We start from the raw sequence: 20115 nt of genomic DNA, 5'->3' as shown, positions 1-20115 counted from the left end.
CTGGGCGCTACGCCCCTCGTGGAGATGGTTTGTTTAGAGCGCTGGGAGAGCTCTCTGCCGCGACCACACAAGCCACGTTAAAGCACTGCCGGTGTGGACTAGTCCTTAGTGAGGCTGCCACGTTCAAAGTTAGAGATTAATAAAATAGCTAAAAATGTCGCTGTTCTTGCTGGGGTGAGACTGTGACTGAGTCAGGGGCACTCCAGGTTCCATTCTCAGACGTGACCCTGCACAAAGCACTTTGCTCCCTCTCGGCCTCGGTTTCCCCATCTGTACAATGGGGACTCTTGCTTACCATGCGGGGTAGTGTGAAGGGACTATTTCCCAATGGCTCGATTTTCAAAGCACTGGGCCCTCAGCACCGAGGGGGCACTGAACTGGGGGTGAGACCCAGAGTCTCTTCCCAGCCGGCCAGTTGAGTAGCCTTGGGCAAGTCTCTTTCCCTCTCCTCAGCTGTCCAGTCAGTGAGCGCTGAGGCCGGGGCAGCGCTGGGTGCCACTGAACCACCAGCTCGGCCGTGCTAGGCGCTGTACACCCGCTGCGACAGGCGGCGCCCGGCCCAGCGCTCCCGCCGCTGCCGCGAGGTCTCGAGGGGGACCCAGCCTGCGTCCCTCAGCCCCCTCCCGTCCTCGCCCCTCTCTGTCACATGGTCCCGGCTCACGCCCCGTACTTCCGGATTGGCTGAGCGGTATCACGTGACCCCGGCCTCAACACGGGAGGGGAAGCTGCCGTTGCCAGGCAACGCCGCAGCGGGCGGGGGAGCGGCCTGGTCGGACCCGAAGCGGAGCAGGTAGGAGGCTCTGGCCCCCGGGTAGCGAGACCTCCCCGCCTACAGGGATGGGGGGACGCCCCGGGCGGGGCTCGTGTGCGGGTTCCCCCCCCCCCGCCCTTGGTGGGGGGTCTCCCTGCCCTGGGGCGGGTGGCTGTGATGGGGGCGCTCAGGCCCAGCCCTTACCCAAGCTGGGGGTGCAGCAGAAATGAGGCTCCCCCCGGGCACAAATCCTCTTCAGTGGCAGGGCCGGAGCTGCAGGGTCTAAGCTGCACCCGCTCCTCCTGCCAGTCTCTTCCCAGGCTCAGGGCTTGGCCGGGTTGAGGGGTAGGTGAGTCTAGCTCAGGGGTTCTCAAACTGGGGGTCGGGACCCCCCAAGGGGTCGCAAGGGTATTACAGGAGGGGGTCGCGAGCTGTCAGCCTCCACCCCAAGCCCCGCTTTGCCTCCAGCATTTATAATGGTGTTAAATAAATAAAAAAGTGTTTTTAATGTATAAGGGGCTTGCTATGTGACAAGGGTCACCAGTAAAAAAGTTTGAGAGCCACTAGCTCATATTCTGTTTTGTAGGGCATCAGCACCAGCAGGCAAGGCTGGCATCACAGTGTAGCTGGCCGCAGCCAAGCCAGCCTAGAATATTAAATCTGGCTTTACTCTTCCATTCCCAGCCAGCGACTGCGTCTGTGCTTTCCCCTGCGCACGCACACATTTACATCTTGTACAACAGGCACCAATAAAGATTCTCACTATTGTGCCATTGACAAAACTGCCACCGAGGTTCTTATGCCCTCATTTACTGATGGTGATGTTGGTTTATTAGCACCTGCTAGTTTCCAGTTACGCAATTGAACTTGCTGTGCTGATGTAAACGGATCTAATTTGATATGAAGGTCCTTGATGAAGATTTAGGCCCCCAATCTGCAAGACACTAGCCAAGCATATCCCTGCACTTGTGAGACTCTCCATTTGAGTCAATGGAACTCCAAGGAGACTAGCTAGCTGGTTCTTTGCAGGATTGGGGCTGAAATATGGAGCACCGAGAAGATATATTTACAAAATTCCTTTTTGGAGCATTACTGGAGATATGATGGACCAGTGTTCCCAAACTTTTTACTAAGGTGACCCACCAACTGTACTTTGTCTTTTTATGTGACCCACCCAGTGTCCAAATTCATGGCAGGGGTGGGCGGCTGGGAGCAAAAATCATAGGCCAGCATCCTTTTTCTTCCCCTCTGCTCCCTCCTCCTCGCCTTGCTGATGGGGCACTGACAGGCCACCCAAAGCACATAGATGCTGGAATTAGGGGTGTGGGGGGTGCTGCAACACCCCCTGGCTTGAAGTGGTTTCCATTATGTACAGGGTTTATAGTTTGGTTCAATGGCTCTCAGCACCCCCATTATAAAAATTGTTCCAGCACCCTGCCACAGCATCATCCTCCATCCCATTACCACAATCCTAATCATGGCCTGGTCCAGAAGGGAGGCTGCTGGTTGGTGGTTGGTGGATTGGTTGGTCGGAGAGCAAGCCTACCCTGCACTCAGCCCATGGTGGCAGTTCCTGTCCCGTGAGGCTGGGCTCAGCTCCTTGCTCCTGGCTTTGGGACCTGGCACACAGGGTCTCAGTGACATTCAGGTTTGGCTGAGCCAAATCAGTGGCGCTCCAACCCTGTGTACCAGGTCTCAATGCCTGGAGTGGGGAGCCAGGCCAAGCCCCAGGAGACAGGAGCCTCTGCTTCCTGATGATTGGTGGGGTGTGGATGCTCTCTCCCCAAACCCCCTTTCCTGGGGCCTCCCCTCTGCATTGGGCCTGCCAACCCATCTAGAACCTTATGGCGACCCACTGTGCCGGGACCCACTGTTTGGGAAACACTCTGATAGATAATGTGTGAATGATAGATAGAATTATTAGCACCACTGGTTATGTGTTTTGATGACTTTGTAGGTCTTTCTTCAGTGAGACTCAGCAGTAACCTTTAATGATGGGAGACGTCCTCGCTTATGAAGCCGAGTTACTTGGACTGGTGAAAGAGGTAGATGTTATTAAGGAATAGAAAAGAGGAAATCATCTGGTGCCTGCACATAGGAATGGGGGAAGGGGCAAATTTGTAACTGTTAGGCATTGATCTTGCCATTACTTTATGTGGGCAGATGCTTGCGGCTGCATGGAGTCCTAGTGATGGGGCACTGCCTGCATGGAGCTCATTGCAAAATCAGGGCCTTAGTTAAAGGAACACTATCAACTAACTTTGGACCCAAAAGGTTTTATTTTAAAAAGGCTTTGCAAAACATAATATAAATAGAATTGTGTTAATGAAATTTTTAAAATAAACAGTGAAAAGCATTTGTTTAATCTTTCGCTGTGATGTTAGACTCCCAGACCAAATATACTAGTATCTGAGAATTAGAAAGTGAAATGTACCAGTCCCCTGTTATTGTCTAACCTAAGGCTCTGATCCTACAAAGAGTTAAAATATATACTTAACATTATGCACTGTGATTAGTGCCATTGCCTTCAGTGGGACTATTCGCAGTGTATGAAATTGAATAACTTGTGTAACTCTTTACAGGATTGGGGTATATCCAAAATGTAACAAACAAGAAAACAGCATGAATGGTGAAACATCAACTTACATTATTTAAATTTTAATCATCTCAGCATCAGTAACACAGATAAGAATTTTCTTCCTTAAATTAGTTTTAAGTTAAGGCTTTGCTGTGATACAGTCACCTGTTTAGCGCTGTGCCACAAACAGTACATACAACTTGCTTCATCATGTAATTGACATATCTTTTCTCCTTACTCTGGTGACAGACAGGGCCGGCTCCAGGATTTTGGCCGCCCCAAGCAGCCAAACCAAAAAAAAAAAAAAAAAAAAAAAAAAAAAAGCCGCGATCGCAATTGCGATCTGCGGCGGCAATTCGGCGGAGGGTCCTTCGCTCTGAGCGGGAGTGAGGGACCGTCCGCCGAATTGCTGCCGAATAGCTGGACCTGCCGCCCCTCTCCGGAGCGGCCGCCCCAAGCACCTGCTTGCCAGGCTGGTGCCTGGAGCCGGCCCTGGTGACAGAGGCTCTGCTCTTGTGATTTGGTTTCTCTCTTTTTGCACTTTCATACCAACAGTTTTTAGTCTGTATTTGTACTTTATGAATTTCTCATGAAATGGTAAAGCCAAACACAGGATTTGCCATAGTTGGACAGACCAGATTGTTGGTCCACCCAAGTTTGTGTCCTACCTCTAGCACTGGCTAATACTTCAGAGGCAGGCAAACCTCCCCCAAACCCTGTAATGTGGCTAGTTTTGTACATTTTGGATGGAGGAGGGAGAAATCTTTCTGGACCTTTGCAGCTTGCCCTGAAGAATGTGGTTTGCTTAAGTTAAGATATATTAAGTTAACTTAATAAGTTAAGTTAAGTGATGGTAAAATGATCAGATCTTTTAAAATTCTGCCACAGCATTTGTCTGACTCTCCTGATGCTAGAAGTCCCATTACCTGTAGATGATGCTACCTTCAGAAAGTGTTAATTACAAGAAAGTTATGTGACTATCTGTTCAACCAAGCTTAAAAAAAATGTTGCATTACTGGATATTAGTTGGTTTTCTTGATTTAAAAAAATCAACTGACTATAGTAAAGCTTTGTAGCAAACCTTTAAATAAGTTTGCCTATTCATTGGTCACTGTTTTAAACATTAAAAAGCTTAGAGTTTATCTATGTGTGTTCTTGTGTCTTTAGTATTTAGACTTTGCAGAGTTTGAAGACACAGTGAAAACGTTTACAAAGGAATGTAAAATAAAAGGGAAGCCATTACCTAAAACAGCAGGTGGTTCCTTGAGAGATTCAAAAGCTTTGATTATCCAGGTAACAAATCTTTTATATTTGGTTTGACTAGCTAATGATCAGAACAGGTAGAGCCACTGTACTATTACATCAGTTGAAATAATCTGAAATGCTTACGCTAACTTTTGGTTTAAACAGTAGTAGGCTGATAGGGTATTTTCAGTGAAAGGACCTCAACTCAAATTCACCCCCTCAGTAACCACAGTCCTACAGAACCCAAGGTCTAAATTTTCAAATGCGACTCATGAATTTGGGTGGCTCAGTTTTTAGGTTTCCAGATTGATGCTCATTGGAAGGGTCTGATTTTCAGAAGGTGCTGAGTAGAGCTGGACGAAACTTTTCATACAAAACTTTTGTTCGGCAAATAATGACAAGTCAGCAACACCTAAATGTTTCACAAATTCCAGTCAATTTCGTCAAATTATTTTGGTGTTTTAAAAAAAAAAAAAAATCTGAAAAAATCAAAACGTTTAGATTTTTTTCAGTTCAAAATGACTTTTTGTTTCAAAATTCTCTTTAACTTTTTTAAATGGCTGAAATTAAAACATTTCCGTTTTGTGTAAATGTTTTGTGTGACTCGAAACAATTTGTTTCGATATTTAGAAAATGTTTACTTTTGGTTTGACCAAAACTGAACGTCTTTCCTGTGTTCTCGGAATTGCCAGCGAATCAAAACATCTGCTTTTTGCCCTGTTCCACTTCTAAACTCCCACCTTCATAAAACCAGGCTTCTTTAAGACAAGTCAAATAGGACACCCAAAGATGAGGCACCCAAAATCACTAGACACTATGGTCTGGCTTTAGGCCTTGATGGTCATGTTATGTCCCAAGTTGTTGAGGAGGGTAGGAGTGGGTTGTCGCAAAGTTGTTATTTCTGATTGGTTAGGAGGATGTTATCGTGAACATTTTGAAATGTTCTGAATGTTTCTGTATAAAATTATATGTAAATGTGCTCTAGAATGTGGGATAGGCACACTTTACAAAACAAAATAAATACAGACATCATGTTAACTTATTAAAATATACCCAGGAATTACGTACCCCCTCTGCTCCTGGGACTCTACCTCATTATTATGAAGACATGGATAAACTGATAAGTCTGGATCGAATGTTTCTTCCTGTATCCCCCGTATTATTTTCTTGCACACTAATCATAGTTAGAGGAGGAAAGGGGAAGGCCAAATGATGAGGAGTGAGCGAAAGTTGGGCAGAGTTTCATCTCCATCTTACAGAGAGATTTTAAGGTGTGATTTTTTTTTTTTTTTTTTTTTTTTGAGCGAGGTAGGGCAACAGAAATAATGTCAAGGTCTCCCAACTGTGGAGGGTTGAGGAAAGGAGATGAAGAAAAAGCAGAGTGAGTGATTGGGGGTGTAGGATAAGGTGAAGGCCAAGAGGTTGAATGAAGTAAGTTAACGAATAATTTTGAAAACCAGGAGTGCATTTTTTTAATTGGATCTGGAGATGGCCAGGAAGCCAGTGAAGGTGATGGAGGAAAGAGGTTGTTATAACTGAGATTTCTAGATCAAGAGAGAGGCTTGCAGTGTTCTGAACTCTCTGAAGTTTGGTAAATAGGGATTTAAGAAGACCATAAATTGAATTGTGATGAGGAGTAATCTAACCATGAATGTGGATTATTTTTCAGAGGCTGGGAGATGGTAAGGGTGAATTCTAGCTGTGTCCTAGAGGTGGGGATAGACAAATTCATTCATCAGGGAGAGCAGAGAGATACGGGTAACTTTGGAATCTAGGATGACTCCCAAGGTTTCTAACTGTAGTAGGTAGGGGGTCTAAGGTAAGGTGAGTATACATGAAAAACAGAGGACTCTAGTATTTAGAAATATTTCCTAGTGGGTGATTACCAAACATCCAGGAGCTGATAATGGAGACATGAAGATAGCAGGGGGAAAAGGAGAGTCAGAGAGAAAGTCCAGGGACATGTACATTTGTGGCTCACTTCTATAGACATGATGAGAGAGGCTGATGATAAGAAAAACAACCCCCTGAAGGAGAGGCTACCAAAAAAGAAAATGAATGTAAAGAGCCATATCTGAGGAAGGGGCAAGTTTAATAAGATGCAGACACACTTGCATTGGCTGAAGTCACAAGATCAGAGGCCCGTTGAAGTGGGTTTTGTGTCCGCCATGCAGGCATCGATTCCTTCGTGATCTCTCAGTGCTGTCTCAGCAGCACTCTAATTGGTTCTAATTCATGCTGGCTGGTGAGCAGGGAAGAGCAATAGTTACTGCTGGGTGGCATGGAGAGTTAGGAGAAGAAACTGCATGTGGAGCTAAAATATCCAAATGCTGGTCCAGGTTGAAATACGGTTAATGTGATTAGTCTGTAACTGGTGAATTGGGAGAGGCTTTGGGTAAAATTTTCAAAAACAGCTAAGAGATTTCAGTACTTTTGAAAATGGAACTTAAGCTCTTAAGTCAGGTACTTTTGAATATGGTGCCCATCTATATGTGGGGTTGAATGAACTCTCTTCTCTTTTGCAGAAGGATCTGCTTACAGCATTTGAAGATGGAGATCAGAAAGTTTTCTTTGAACTTTGGGAGGAGCATATTTCCTCTTCACTCCGAGACAATGAACCTCTTGCCCAGAAGCTGGAGTTTTATCTTCACATCCACTTCGCCATCTACCTCTTGAAGCACTCTGTGGGCAAGCCTGTAGGTTTGCTTTTCAGTTTGGACTTATTTTAATTTTTGAGTATCAGAGGGGTAGCCGTGTTAGTCTGAATCTGTAAAAAGCGACAGAGGGTCCTGTGGCACCTTTAAGACTAACAGAAGTATTGGGAGCATAAGCTTTCGTGGGTAAGAACCTCACTTCTTCAGATGCAAGTAATGGAAATTTCCAGAGGCAGGTATAAATCAGTATGGAGATAACGAGGTTAGTTCAATCAGGAAGGGTGAGGTGCTCTGCTAGCAGTTGAGGTGTGAACACCAAGGGAGGAGAAACTGCTTCTGTAGTTGGATAGCCATTCACAGTCTTTGTTTAATCCTGATCTGATAGTGTCAAATTTGCAAATGAACTGGAGCTCAGCAGTTTCTCTTTGGAGTCTGGTCCTGAAGTTTTTTTGCTGTAAGATGGCTACCTTTACATCTGCTATTGTGTGGCCAGGGAGGTTGAAGTGTTCTCCTACAGGTTTTTGTATATTGCCATTCCTGATATCTGACTTGTGTCCATTTATCCTCTTGCGTAGTGACTGTCCAGTTTGGCCAATGTACATAGCAGCGGGGCATTGATGGCACATGATGGCATATATAACATTGGTGGACATGCAGGTGAATGAGCCGGTGATGTTGTAGCTGATCTGGTTAGGTCCTGTGATGGTGTTGCTGGTGTAGATATGTGGGCAGAGTTGGCATCGAGGTTTGTTGCATGGGTTGGTTCCTGAGTTAGAGTTGTTATGGTGCGGTGCGTGGTTGCTGGTGAGAATATGCTTAAGGTTGGCGGGTTGTCTGTGGGCGAGGACTGGCCTGCCTCCCAAGGTCTGTGAAAGTGAGGGATCATTGTCCAGGATGGGTTGTAGATCACTGATGATGCGTTGGAGAGGTTTAAGCTGAGGATTTAAACCGGCTCATTCACCTGCATGTCCACCAATGTTATATATGTCAGTTTAAATGGGCCACCTAGTGTTAACAAAGCTGTCCACAGTGTTTAATAGGTGAGAATTGGTATCTGCTAGAATAAATGTCCCACCGTGTGAGCCTTTGCGTTCTCTCTTGTTTCCTTTCTGCTTTATTATGACTGCCAACAAAAAGGGACACTGTCAGGTAAAATTTGATCCGAAATCTGTTTTAAAAAACACTTAAACAATGTAAAAAAAGCAAACAGTATGTTTACACTGCAATTGAACACCCAGACCAGCCCATGTCAGCTGACTCGGGCTTTGGCCGGAGCCCAGACTCTGGGACCACAGTAAAACAGCCCTGTAGTTCAAGCCCCACGTACCCAAGTCGGCTGACATGGGTCCGCCATGGGTGTTTAATTGTAGTGTAGACATACCCAAATAGTCTCAGGCCGTGTGTATGATCTATTCTAAACAACGCACTACTGCAGTGGTGCAAGCAGCCAGTAGATGAAACTGACTAGTCTTTTTTTTTTAATTGTACAATCTGACAGAAGTCCATGAAAATTATGTCATTAACTAATGTGTAATTTAGTGGCTTAAGTGAGAATGATTGTTAGTAAAAATGTGGTGGTGTTTTTTGTTTTTTTTATCTACAGTTGTCTCTTCTAGGTTTAGCACAATGCTTCTTTTTAAAGCAGTTTATGAAATAAATATCTACCAGCAAAATATATTCCGTGTGCTATTGAGGATGATTTTTTGACCCATTGATTTTGTTCCTGTGTAGCTTTTACTATACCATGAATCATAGAATAATAGAATATCAGGGTTGGAAGGGACCTCAGGAGGTCATCTAGTCCAACCCCCTGCTCAAAGCAGGACGAACCCCAACTAAATCATCCCAGCCAGGGCTTTGTCAAGCCTGACCTTAAAAACCTCCAAGGAAGGAGATTCCACCACCTCCCTAGGTAACCCATTCCAGTGCTTCACCCTCCTAGTGAAAAAGTTTTTCCTAATATCCAACCTAAACCTCCCCCCACTGCAGCTTGAGACCCATTACTCCTTGTTCTGTCATCTGGTACCACTGAGAACAGCCGAGCTCCATCCTCTTTGGAACCCCCTTTCAGGTAGTTGAAAGCAGCTATCAAATCCCCCCTCATTCTTCTCTTCTGCAGACTAAATAATCCCAGTTCCCTCAGCCTCTCCTCATAAGTCATGTGCTCCAGCCCCCTAATCATTTTTGTTGCCCTCCGCTGGACTCTTTCCAATTTTTCCACATCCTTCTTGTAGTGTGGGGCCCAAAACTGGACACAGTACTCCAGATGAGGCCTCACCAATGCCGAATAGAGGGGAATGATCACATCCCTCGATCTGCTGGCAATGCTCTTACTTATACAGCCCAAAATGCCGTTAGCCTTCTTGGCAACAAGGGCACACTGCTGATTCATATCCAGCTTCTCCACTGTAACCCCAGGTCCTTTTCTGCAAAACTGCTGCCTAGCCACTCGGTCCCTAGTCTGTAGCAGTGCATGAGATTCTTCCGTCCTAAGTGCAGGACTCTGCACTTGTCCTTGTTGAACCTCATCAGATTTCTTTTGGCCCAATCCTCTAATTTGTCTAGGTCCCTCTGTATCCTATCCCTACCCTCCAGGGTATTTACCACTCCTCCCAGTTTAGTGCCATCTGCAAACTTGCTGAGGGTGCATCCACGCCATCCTCCAGATCATTAATGAAGATGCTTGCCAGCGATACGAGAGATGGCTTATTTAACATGTTTAAAATCAAGTAGTGACTTCCTCTCCACTTGCTGAATGAGGATATGGCACTTGACCTGCAGAAATCTGCTCCAAGTGCTCAAGACTGTTTTGCTCATAAAGCAAGTGGCCCTCCCTTATTTCTCTTGGCTCTGTGGTCCTAACATGGAAGAACCCTTCTGCGTTTTCCTTTTGGATAAGTTACCAGGTGAAATGCTCTCTGACTAGCTAGAATGAGGGCTGTTCCCTGGGCTGGCCACTGAGAAGCAATTAGCAGTAGTTGGTCAGCAGTTACTGTGGGATGGAGAATTAGTGCTTGATGTTGAATTTTTAGTCTCCACTTGCAGCTGCCAGTCCCATTAAACACTCACAGAAGTTGTCTTCTAAATAATGATGCCTGTTTCTTTGTTTCCTAGGACAAAGCTGACTTTAATGAAAGGATTTCTCACTTTAAAACATACCTGGAGACTAAAGGGGCTGCACTGAGCCAGACCACAGAATTCCTCCCCTTCTATGCTTTGCCTTTTGTTCCCAACCCCATGGTCCACCCATCCTTTAAAGAACTTTTTCAGGTAAATATTTGTTTTGCACAGATTTTTTGTTGTTAATGATTTTTCTCACAGGGTTGACGGATGCTGAGTACTGTTTAGTCTGATAATGCTTTTTATTTTTTCCTTCTGCAGAAATTGTAAATCATAAAAAGGATATTTGTGGTGAGATGCAGTATAAGCGCTGTTAGTAACATAGTAACGTTTTACAGTCACTTACATAGGCTTGTGTACTGAACGATCCCAAAGTGTTTTACAGATGGTGTGTTGATAAATAGGATCACTGTCCCACTTGCCTCTGAAATGCAGATACCTGTGGGGAGCAATGTGGCAACACTGATCTATGTTTCATACTACTTTTGGGTTGCTGCCCAACAAAACCCACTGTTGCTGGGTCCCAAAGCTCAGTGAAAAGCCTGATAACTAAGGCTATGTCTACACTAGCAAGCTCACAGTGGCACACCTATACCGACACAGCTGCGCCGCTGTAAGATTGCTTGTGTAGCCACTCTATGCCGATGGGAGAGAACTCTCCTGTCGACATCATAAAACCACCTCAACGAGCAGTGGTAGCTATGTTGGCAGGAGAAGCTCTCCCGCCAACATAGCGCTGTGCACACTACCACTTAGGCTGGTGAAACTTACGTCGCCCAGGGGTGGTGTATTTTTCAGACCCCTGAGCGACATAAGTGGTAGTGTAGACATGTCCTATGTGTAAAGAACCTGTTTGAAATACATGTTGAGAAATGAACCCAAGCCTCCTTAGTTAATGGGGAGAAGAGGGAAAACTCTATTTCATAAGTAGTCCTCCCTCCAGTAGATGATGAGAATGCAACTGTCCCCCAACATGTCCAGCCAACATTTCCTATGACTTCTGTAGCAGCATTACATAGAACTTCCTTTCCAAAAAATTATTGAGAATCTATAACTATGTTTAACAACGTTGTCATACCCATGTTGTTCCTGAGAGTGCTCTGTCAGCTAGACATGTTTGGCCTTTGCCCTTGTATGGCTGTTTCAGAATTTACATCTTCTGTCACTGCAGAGGCAAGGTGGGAAGAGAATAAGAAAGGCATTAGGATTAAACGTCGTAGGTAGATTCGATCTTTCTGTGTCTTTTTTAGTTTGGAGCTTTTACAGCAATTACCCCATTGATTTAATAGTGTGTGTGTGGGGGGGGGGAAACGGCCTATATGTAAACCCACTTCCAGGTACCTGCCCAGATTGATGGTTAGGAAAGGATGTCTAGATGATGCTAGTGGTGCTGGCTTGACCCTTGGGCAGACTGCATGCATTTGGCAACTCGCTAGTATACCTGGCAATACTGTATAGTATTCAATGGTGCATCATTGTCTTGAGTTCAGACTCGCAAACCTGGCAAATGTGAATCCTGTATCCTTTCCAACCTGGTGAAACACAGGGAAACTTGAGATGTAAGAGCAGCTCTGAACACACAGAACAGCAAATCTCAGGAAATTGTTGCTGCTTGTTGAAAAATATCAACTGTTCACCTGTTAGGTACCTTTTCAGCAAGCAGAAACCAGATTGGATGGAGGGTGATGACTGAGGAAATGGGTAGTTGGTATGGAATTTTTAAGAGACAAAGGCTGTCTTTTTTCCCCGATTCACTGTGTTTTCTGGTGCTTAGGGGAAGATTTATCTGTCAGATAGTTAGAAAGAAAACTGCATTCCAGACAGCAGATGGTTCATGGATTAGTCCAGTTTTCATACAAGTTCTTGGAATCCAAGCCTCTTATAGAAATGTTGTATTCTGATTCACTGATGTAAGGTCATGACCCTTGATAGTCTAATGACAAAACATAAACTTAAATTCCAGATGCAGTCAACTATGAAAAATGAATACAATGATTTCTATAACTCTGTTCATTAAAGCTGAAGAATTAGCAATGGTTCATTATTATGTTCCATTACAAATAAATTAACTTTTCTTATTCACCTTTAATTTTTTTGTCTGATTTGTTTGCATTTGTGCAACTTAATGCCTTGTGTTCCATGCACAGTCAGTATGCCTATTTTGGGGTAACTATTTTAAAATTGAAATAAAATATTATATATGACTAAACAATAAAATATTATAAATGAAATGTCCCAAATTGAAGTGTCATTAGAGGAGGTTTTGGAACAAATTGATAAGCTAATAAGTCAGTAATAAGTCTCCAAGACCTGATGGTATTCACCCAAGAGTTCTGAAGGAACTCAAATGTGAAATTGCAGGACTACTAACTGTAGTCTGTAACCTATCATTTAAATCAGCTTCTGTATCAAATGACTGGAGGATAGCTAATGTGATGCCAATTTTTAAAAAGGGCCCCAGAGATGACCCTGGCAACTACAGGCCAGTAAGCCTCACTTCAGTACCGGGCAAATTGGTTGAAACTATCATAAAGAACAAAATTGTCAGACACATAGATTAACATAATTTGTTGGGAAATAGTCAACATGTTTTTTGTAAAGGGAAATCATGCCTCACCAATCTACTAGAATTCTTGGAGAGGGTCAACAAGCATGTGGACAAGGGGGATCCAGTGGATATAGTGTACTTAGATTTTCAGAAAGCCTTTGACAAGGTCCCTCACCAAAGGCTCTTAAGCAAAATAAGCAGTCATGGGATAAGAGGGAAGAGTCTCTCATGGATTGGTAACTGGTTAAAAGATAGGAAACAAAGGGTAGGAATAAATGGTCAGTTTTCAGAATGGAGAGAGGTAAATAGTGGTGTCCCCCAGGGATCTGTACTGGGCCTAGTCCTATTTAACATATTCATAAACGATCTGGAAAAAGGGGTAAACAGTGAGGTGGCAAAATTTGCAGATGATACAGAACCACTCAAGATAGTTAAGCCCCAGGCAGACTGCGAAGAGCTACAAAAGGATCTCACAAAACTGGGTGACTGGGCAACAAAATGGCCGATGAAATTCCAGGTTGATAAATGCAAAGTAATGCACATTGGAAAACATAATCCTAACTCTCTCTATATATATATATACAATGATGGGGTCTAAATTAGCTGTTATCACTCAAGAAAGAGATCTTGGAGTCATTGTGGATAGTTCTCTGAAATCATCCACTCAATGTGCAGTGGCAGTCAAAAAAGCGAACAGAATGTTGGGAATCATCAAGAAAGGGATAGATAATAAGACAGAAAATATCATATTACCTCTATGTAAATCTATGATACGCCCACACCTTGAATACTGCATGCAGATGTGGTCGCCCTGTCTCAAAAAAAATATATTGGAATTGGCAAAGATTCAGAAAAGGGCAACAAAAATGATTAGGGGTATAGAACGGCTTCCGTATGAGGAGAGATTAATAAGACTGGGACTTTTCAGCTTGGAGAAGAGGCGACTAATGAGGGATATGATAGAGGTCTATAAAATCATGAGTGGTATAGAGAAAGTAAATAAGGAAGTGTTATTTACTCCTTCTCATAATACAAGAACAAGGGGCCACCAAATGAAATTAACAGGTAGCAGGTTTAAAACAAACACAAGAAAGTATTTTTTTCACGCAACGCACTGTCAACCTCTGGAACTTCTTGCCAGAGGGTGTTATGAAGGCCAATACTATAACGGGGTTCAAAAGAGAGCTCGATAGATTCGTGGAAGATAGGTCCATCAATGGCTATTAGCCAGGATGGGCAGGGATGGTGTCCTTAGCCTCTGTTTGCCAGAAGCTGGGAATGGGCGACAGGGGATGGATCACTTGATGATAACCTGTTCTGTTCATTCCCTTTGGGGCACCTGCCATTGGCCACTGTCAGAGGACAGGGTACTGGGCTAAATGGACCTTTGGTCTGACCCAATATGGCCGTTCTTATGTTCAGGGTTATTGTTGAGTTGACTTGTCATTTTCTTGCATGCGTATGAGCCATTCATCAAAAGGCTGGCTTTCATAATGTTAGAGGCACCACTTTTCACTGCAGTGCTGGCTGTGTTGCTTGCTGCTGGAAGTTGCTATAACTCCCGCTGTAATTTTTTCTTTTTTCTTTTCAAGGATTCTTGGATGCTGGAGTTAAAGACAAGGTTGGAAAAGTTCCTGTCTCTGTCTCTCAAAGCCAGTCATGCCCCAAGGCTTCTCACTTTATACGTATCCTTTTGAAAAACGTTTTAAAGATCATTAGATTAGACTGCACCTTTTTATAGTAATTTTATTGAAGCAGCATGCTGCTTGTTTGCTGTGTAATCACCGTAATGTTACTAAGTTGTATTACTTACCCTAGGAAATGTTGACATACCACATTCAGAAAAGTTGTTTTAAAAAAAGTTATACCAAATGTTAGGACAGCAGTCTAAATATTTGGTACCTACTGACCTGCTTGTTTAACAGATCATCATTATTTCATATAATGTGGATAGTATATCATGTCTGAGGCACAATCCCAACATGACCCCTCTCCGGGCAGCCAGTAAATCCTCAGTCTTTCTCAGAAGCCCACTTCAGTGGAATTTTTTCAGAGCTTTCAGGAGTCCCAGAGATAATTATTTTACTAAACAAATTATGCTGCATGCTTTATTTTATTTAAAAAATCATCATCTTTTCTCTAACAGTGTCATTTGAGCCGCAGTGGGAGGCCTAATCTGCATAGTAACGGGTATGACAAGACTACTGGCCCTATTTTTGCTCAGCACAGCTCACTCAGGGCTAGACTGGTACCTCGCAGCCTTCTGTTGCGTAGCCCCAGGAACAAAACAGGGACCAAATTATGACTCTACAAGTCCTAGTTTCAGCGGATATGAGTTGCACCATAGTACAACTTCCTTTCCCTCAACACACCAATGTGGCTCCACTGGTCCTTGTAGCGAGGGGATGGAGCTAATGAACCTTCTGTTCTGGTGATGCCCCTTCACTCTCTGCCTGCTTGGCTGGATGGGAAGCTATGATCAGTGGTGGCTGCTCTCCTTCCCACGTTATGACTCTTCATGTGGCAAGCCCACACAGAGGAGTAAGTGGGCATCTTCTGCTGCCTTCTTCCTCTGCATGGGTGTATAGGCTGACATATGACTGAGTCCGATGAGTTTCTTTGGTAGGAAACATTTCTTTCTATAAACCAGTTGCACAACTTATATCATCAATTAATATTTGTTACAGTTTTTGTTTCATAACAGCAGTTTCAAGCCTTTTCCTGGTGTCCGCACGCTAAGATTGGGGTTATGAAAGCTCATGCTTCAGAGCATAAAATGAAGTCTGCAGGAATAAGAAAAGAGGCTCTCACATGTTTCTGTGCAACATTACACATCAGGCTAGGTGCTTTGTGGGTTTTTTCTTTTTCCCCTGAAGCATTAGGCAGTGATGCCAGAAGCAGTATGGACACTAGACTTGATAGGTTTTGCCATACTGATTCAGTCCATTGATCTACGTCCCTATCCTAAATACCCCTTAAATGGAGATATGTTTTCCTGAACTGCTCTCTCTCTCTTCCAACAGAAGGAGAATGGACAATGCAGCAAAGGTAAATGATCAGATTTGCTGGGGAAGTTTTATACTACCAGCAGCTGTAACTGTGAGAGGAGGATAGGCCTAGGGTGAGAGGAATGCTAATGAAATTGGGCAAAAAATGCCTTAAAATTAAGGCCCCAATCCTACAACTTCTTATAGGAGAGACTGCATTGAAGTCAGTGGGACTTTCCCTAGGCAGTCTGCCATAGGGCCTAATGGCAGAGTTTGCATTTCCAGCTTGTTTTTAGTAACGTTTTTACTTAAAAACAGAACATATGGAGGATTTGGTAAAAGGTGCATATTTAAGCAAATGTTGCTATCCTGATTAGATACAACTTTCCTAGAATTCCTCTCCAGTATGTGTTGATAGCTGCATAGACACAGATCCTCTGCTCTCAAATCGTAGTCAATTATTCTGGAAGTTGCAGGGGTTTGCAGAGAAACAATACGTTTTATGATCTTTAATTTCCATTCAGGTTTTTTCCTTTAGATTCCTAATATTGAACCAATTGGTTTAACCCTGATAAAAATGTGTTAATTTTGGAGTAATTTTCTTGTCATATTTTGTTTATAAATGTTCAAAAGCACCCGAGTGTATGGCTACCTTGCATCTGGGAGCGGGTTAACAGACTTGGTTTGCGCTAGTGTGCACAGGTTCTAGCCCACGAAAGCTTATGCCCAAATAAATTTGTTAGTCTCTAAGGTGCTACAAGGACGCCTCGTTGTTTTTACAGATAACTGTGTAGACATTGTGGCTCAGGCTGGAGTTTGGGCTCTCAAGCGCCTCTTAAAGAGGAGTGGGCTTAAGAGTCTGAGTTCCAGCCCAGATTACAGCGTCAAAGCTATGACATGCCCGGGGTACAATCTGAACTGTTGGATGGTTGTGCCCCCTTAACTCTCCAGTCTGGTGTGCCCTATGCCCTGCTTTGCTGTGTGAGCGGCCACTCTGCTCACTCACCCCAGCCTCTAGCGCACAAGTCATCCCTGGACAGATACCAGAGTGCTATGCCCAGCCACTCTCGAATTACATATAGGGCAACACTCCTATATCCCTAGTCCCAGCCTTGCACCTCAGAAGTGTGCGTTTGACACTGCTCAAGACCCCCGTGGTCAGAGTAAGCTCATTAGTTTGTCATGCCATCAAAGGGTACAAATATGCACCAGCCTTTATAACCTGAGTAGATTCCCCAAACTTCAACCACAAACACACTGGCTTAGGTAAAACACGGAGATAAGTTGATTAGCTATAGAAAGATAGGTTTTAAGAGATTTAGAAGTGGTATAGGCATAGAAATTCAGAATTGATTAAAAAAAAAAAAGTAGGGCTGTTAATTAACTGCCATTAACGTGTGCGATTAATGCACAGCACAATTAACGCATTAATTTTTTAAACGCACGTTAATTGCAGACCCTCTAGTTGGGAGGGGAGCATGAGCTGCTCTGGAGAACCTGTCTGCTCAGACGCAGTAACGCAAGCTGCCACCAGAGGGCGGGAAGAAAAGAGGCTACGGAAAGTAACCTGGTTTTCATCCCCGAGGTTTTTAAAGTAAAAACAGGACACACACACACACCTACACCTACACCTACCTCCCCCGGCTGAGGCTGATATCCTCCACTGATCTTTGCACCTCCCGCAGATGAGGCTGATATCCCACTCCCCCCCCGAGCTCCACGTCTCCCCCAGCTGAGGCTGATTCCCTCTCCCCCCCCCGCCCGAGCTCATCCCTCCCCCGGCTGAGACTGATCCCTGCCCCTGAGCTCCGTGCCTCCCCCGGCTGAGGCTGATATCCTCCACTGATCTTTGTGCCTCCCGCAGGTGAGGCTGATATCCCCCCCCTCTGAGCTCGTGCCTCCCCCGACTGAGACTGATCCCCGCCCCTGAGCTCCGTGCCTCCCCTGGCTAAGGCTGATCCTGATGCGCTGCCTAGGGGTCAGCTCTGAAGCCAGCACTGCCCGGCAGCAGCGAATTTCTCCACTTTCCTACCGGCGGGCAGTGCTGGCTTCAACTGGTCCCCAGGCAGCCGCCTCTCTCTGCTCTGCTCTGCTCTGCTCTGCCTTGCAGCCGGGACAAATGCCCAGGTTTGGCAAAGAGGTAGGGACAGCTGGGACAGAGCTGGAAAAGGGGACTGTCCTGGCCAAAATGGGACATATCATCACCCTAGCCAGCCCGGGTCCTATTGTTCCCAGCCGGCCCCTCACTCCCGGGACCAACCCCCCTGCATCGTGCCCCATTGCCCTTAGCCAGCCGCTCGCTCTGGGGGTACCCCATGGAGAACATGGGCCTGGCGAGCTCAGCTTCCCAGCACCAGCTTCTCCTCCCCTGCAGTCCTTGAGGTAAAATCCGCCCTCCCTTGCAAACAAGGGCTCACTCAGCGGAAGGGTGCCCACCTAGCTCAGTAAAAAGAGGTGAACCCAGTACCAGAAGCAGCAGCAAGACACTTTCCTCACCCTCCTCCTGCACAAGTTATTGCTTGCTCCTCCGCATTGTCACCTCCTGTCCTCCCAGGCCCTGCTCCTGCACAAGTCATCGCTTACTTCCCCCCTCCCCTGTCCTCCCCCAACACTGAATGCTTGTTTGTCTGAGTGACTGGCTGAACAAGAAGTAGGACTGAGTGGACTTGTAGGCTCTAAAGTTTTACACTGTTTTATTGTTAAGTGCAGTTATTCTTTTTTACATAATTCTCCGTTCGTACGTTCAACTTTCATGATAAAGAGATTGCACTACAGTACTTCAGTGCAGTGATTTGAAGTTTCTTTTTCACAGTGCAAATGTTTGTAATACAAAATAAATATAAAGTGAGCACTGTGTTGTAATTTGAAATCAATATATTTGAAAATGTAGAAAACATCGCAAAATATTTAAATAAATGGTATTCTGTTATTGTTTAACAGTGTGATTAATTGCGATTAATTTTTTTAATCACTTGACAGCCCTAAATAAAAGATCAAATCTCAGTCTAATTCCTAAACTTGCTAAGTCAAATTTGAAGTAGATGGTTTCTCTTATGCAAAAACTTACCGCAGTTTAGAACCACTCCCCCCACTTCAAATGTTTGTCTTCCAAAAGATCTTGTTGCATTCAGTGTATGAGGGGGAAGAGAGGTGACATGGTGGTGTCATTGTCCCTTACTTATACTCTCCTCCAGGTGCTGGAAAGATCCTTGCTGTATCCTGGGGGTTAGACAGCCCTATGGTGTACGTGCTCAAGCAACTGTCTTGTGTGTGAATTGTAAATCTCTTGTTTACAACTCCCCTGCTGGTGCATGGCTGGTGATGGTACTCTTACACCTGGCTGCGTGTTAGTCACTCCTAGAGTGCTACTGAAGAGCTAGTCTGTGGGTGGTTCCAAGACTCTCAACATGTTTGTTACTGAAACACGTAGCAAAATCTCCTAATGATACATACATTTTGACAGAACAATGATGCTCAACAGATTATAACTTTCCAAATGATACCTCACAAGGCATACTTTGTACAAAACATATCAAAATAGCGCTGAATATGGTGGTTTGGTGTGCTGTTTTGAGAGACAGTGTGTCACAAAAGCAGCCTCTACACAACTATTTATAGCACATTAGTGTAAGCTCTGCTAGCACAAGTCTGTGGACGTGGGTTGGAAGGCTCACTCCCAGGTGCAATGTAGACATATTCTAAGGGAGTGGAGCCTGTTTCCCTGAATGTCAGTGGGACTTAGGTATGTGAGTGCTTAAGTCACTTCAGAAAATGGAACTTAGGCGTCTAAATCACTTAGTTGCTTCTGAACATTTTCCCTATGTTCTCTTACGTTATGTTGGTTATTTTACTTTGAGGATTTATTTTTTGTACTCTGCTAATTTGGTTTATTAAAACAAATGAGGTTTCTCTTCTAGTGTTGTACGTTTCAGTCATTTGCTTCATTATTTTGTGTTCTGTGTTGCATTTGATTTTATTAAGTAATAGAGGCATCGTTCTAGCTTGTACTTTTCCAAAAGTGAGACTATTGAGAGTAATTACTCCTTTCTGAAATACTAATTTTTTTCTCCTGACTTCGGCTGTGGGTCTGCCTGTGTAGCTCTGATGTCAGTTTCAGGCCTTAATATAAAGAAAAAAGGAGGAGGAGTACTTGTGGCACCTTAGAGACTAACAAATTTATTTGAGCATAAGCTTTCGTGGGCTAAAACCCATGCATCCAATGAAGTGGGTTG

The 20115-nt window shown here is 44.4% G+C and overlaps 1 protein-coding gene across 1 annotated transcript in view; it reads left to right on the top strand.

Annotated features, from left to right (window-relative positions):
- Window positions 1-736: 736 nt before the first annotated feature.
- The window catches only part of ARMC9 (armadillo repeat containing 9), a 115487-nt gene continuing 96108 nt past the window's right edge, over window positions 737-20115 (top strand). The window contains exons 1-7 of the mRNA XM_065410958.1: window positions 737-790; window positions 2709-2796; window positions 4497-4622; window positions 7100-7270; window positions 10343-10498; window positions 14489-14581; window positions 15920-15944. Of these exons, the coding sequence (XP_065267030.1) occupies window positions 2743-2796; window positions 4497-4622; window positions 7100-7270; window positions 10343-10498; window positions 14489-14581; window positions 15920-15944 (625 nt within the window). The 5' untranslated portion in view covers window positions 737-790; window positions 2709-2742. The remainder of the gene's footprint in view (window positions 791-2708; window positions 2797-4496; window positions 4623-7099; window positions 7271-10342; window positions 10499-14488; window positions 14582-15919; window positions 15945-20115) is intronic.

The sequence above is a fragment of the Emys orbicularis genome, chromosome 9 (genome assembly GCF_028017835.1).
Source record: "Emys orbicularis isolate rEmyOrb1 chromosome 9, rEmyOrb1.hap1, whole genome shotgun sequence".
NCBI classification, from domain to species: Eukaryota; Metazoa; Chordata; order Testudines; family Emydidae; genus Emys; species Emys orbicularis.
Note: the sequence above shows the minus strand (reverse complement) of the source record. Positions and strands in the feature narration are given on the sequence as shown.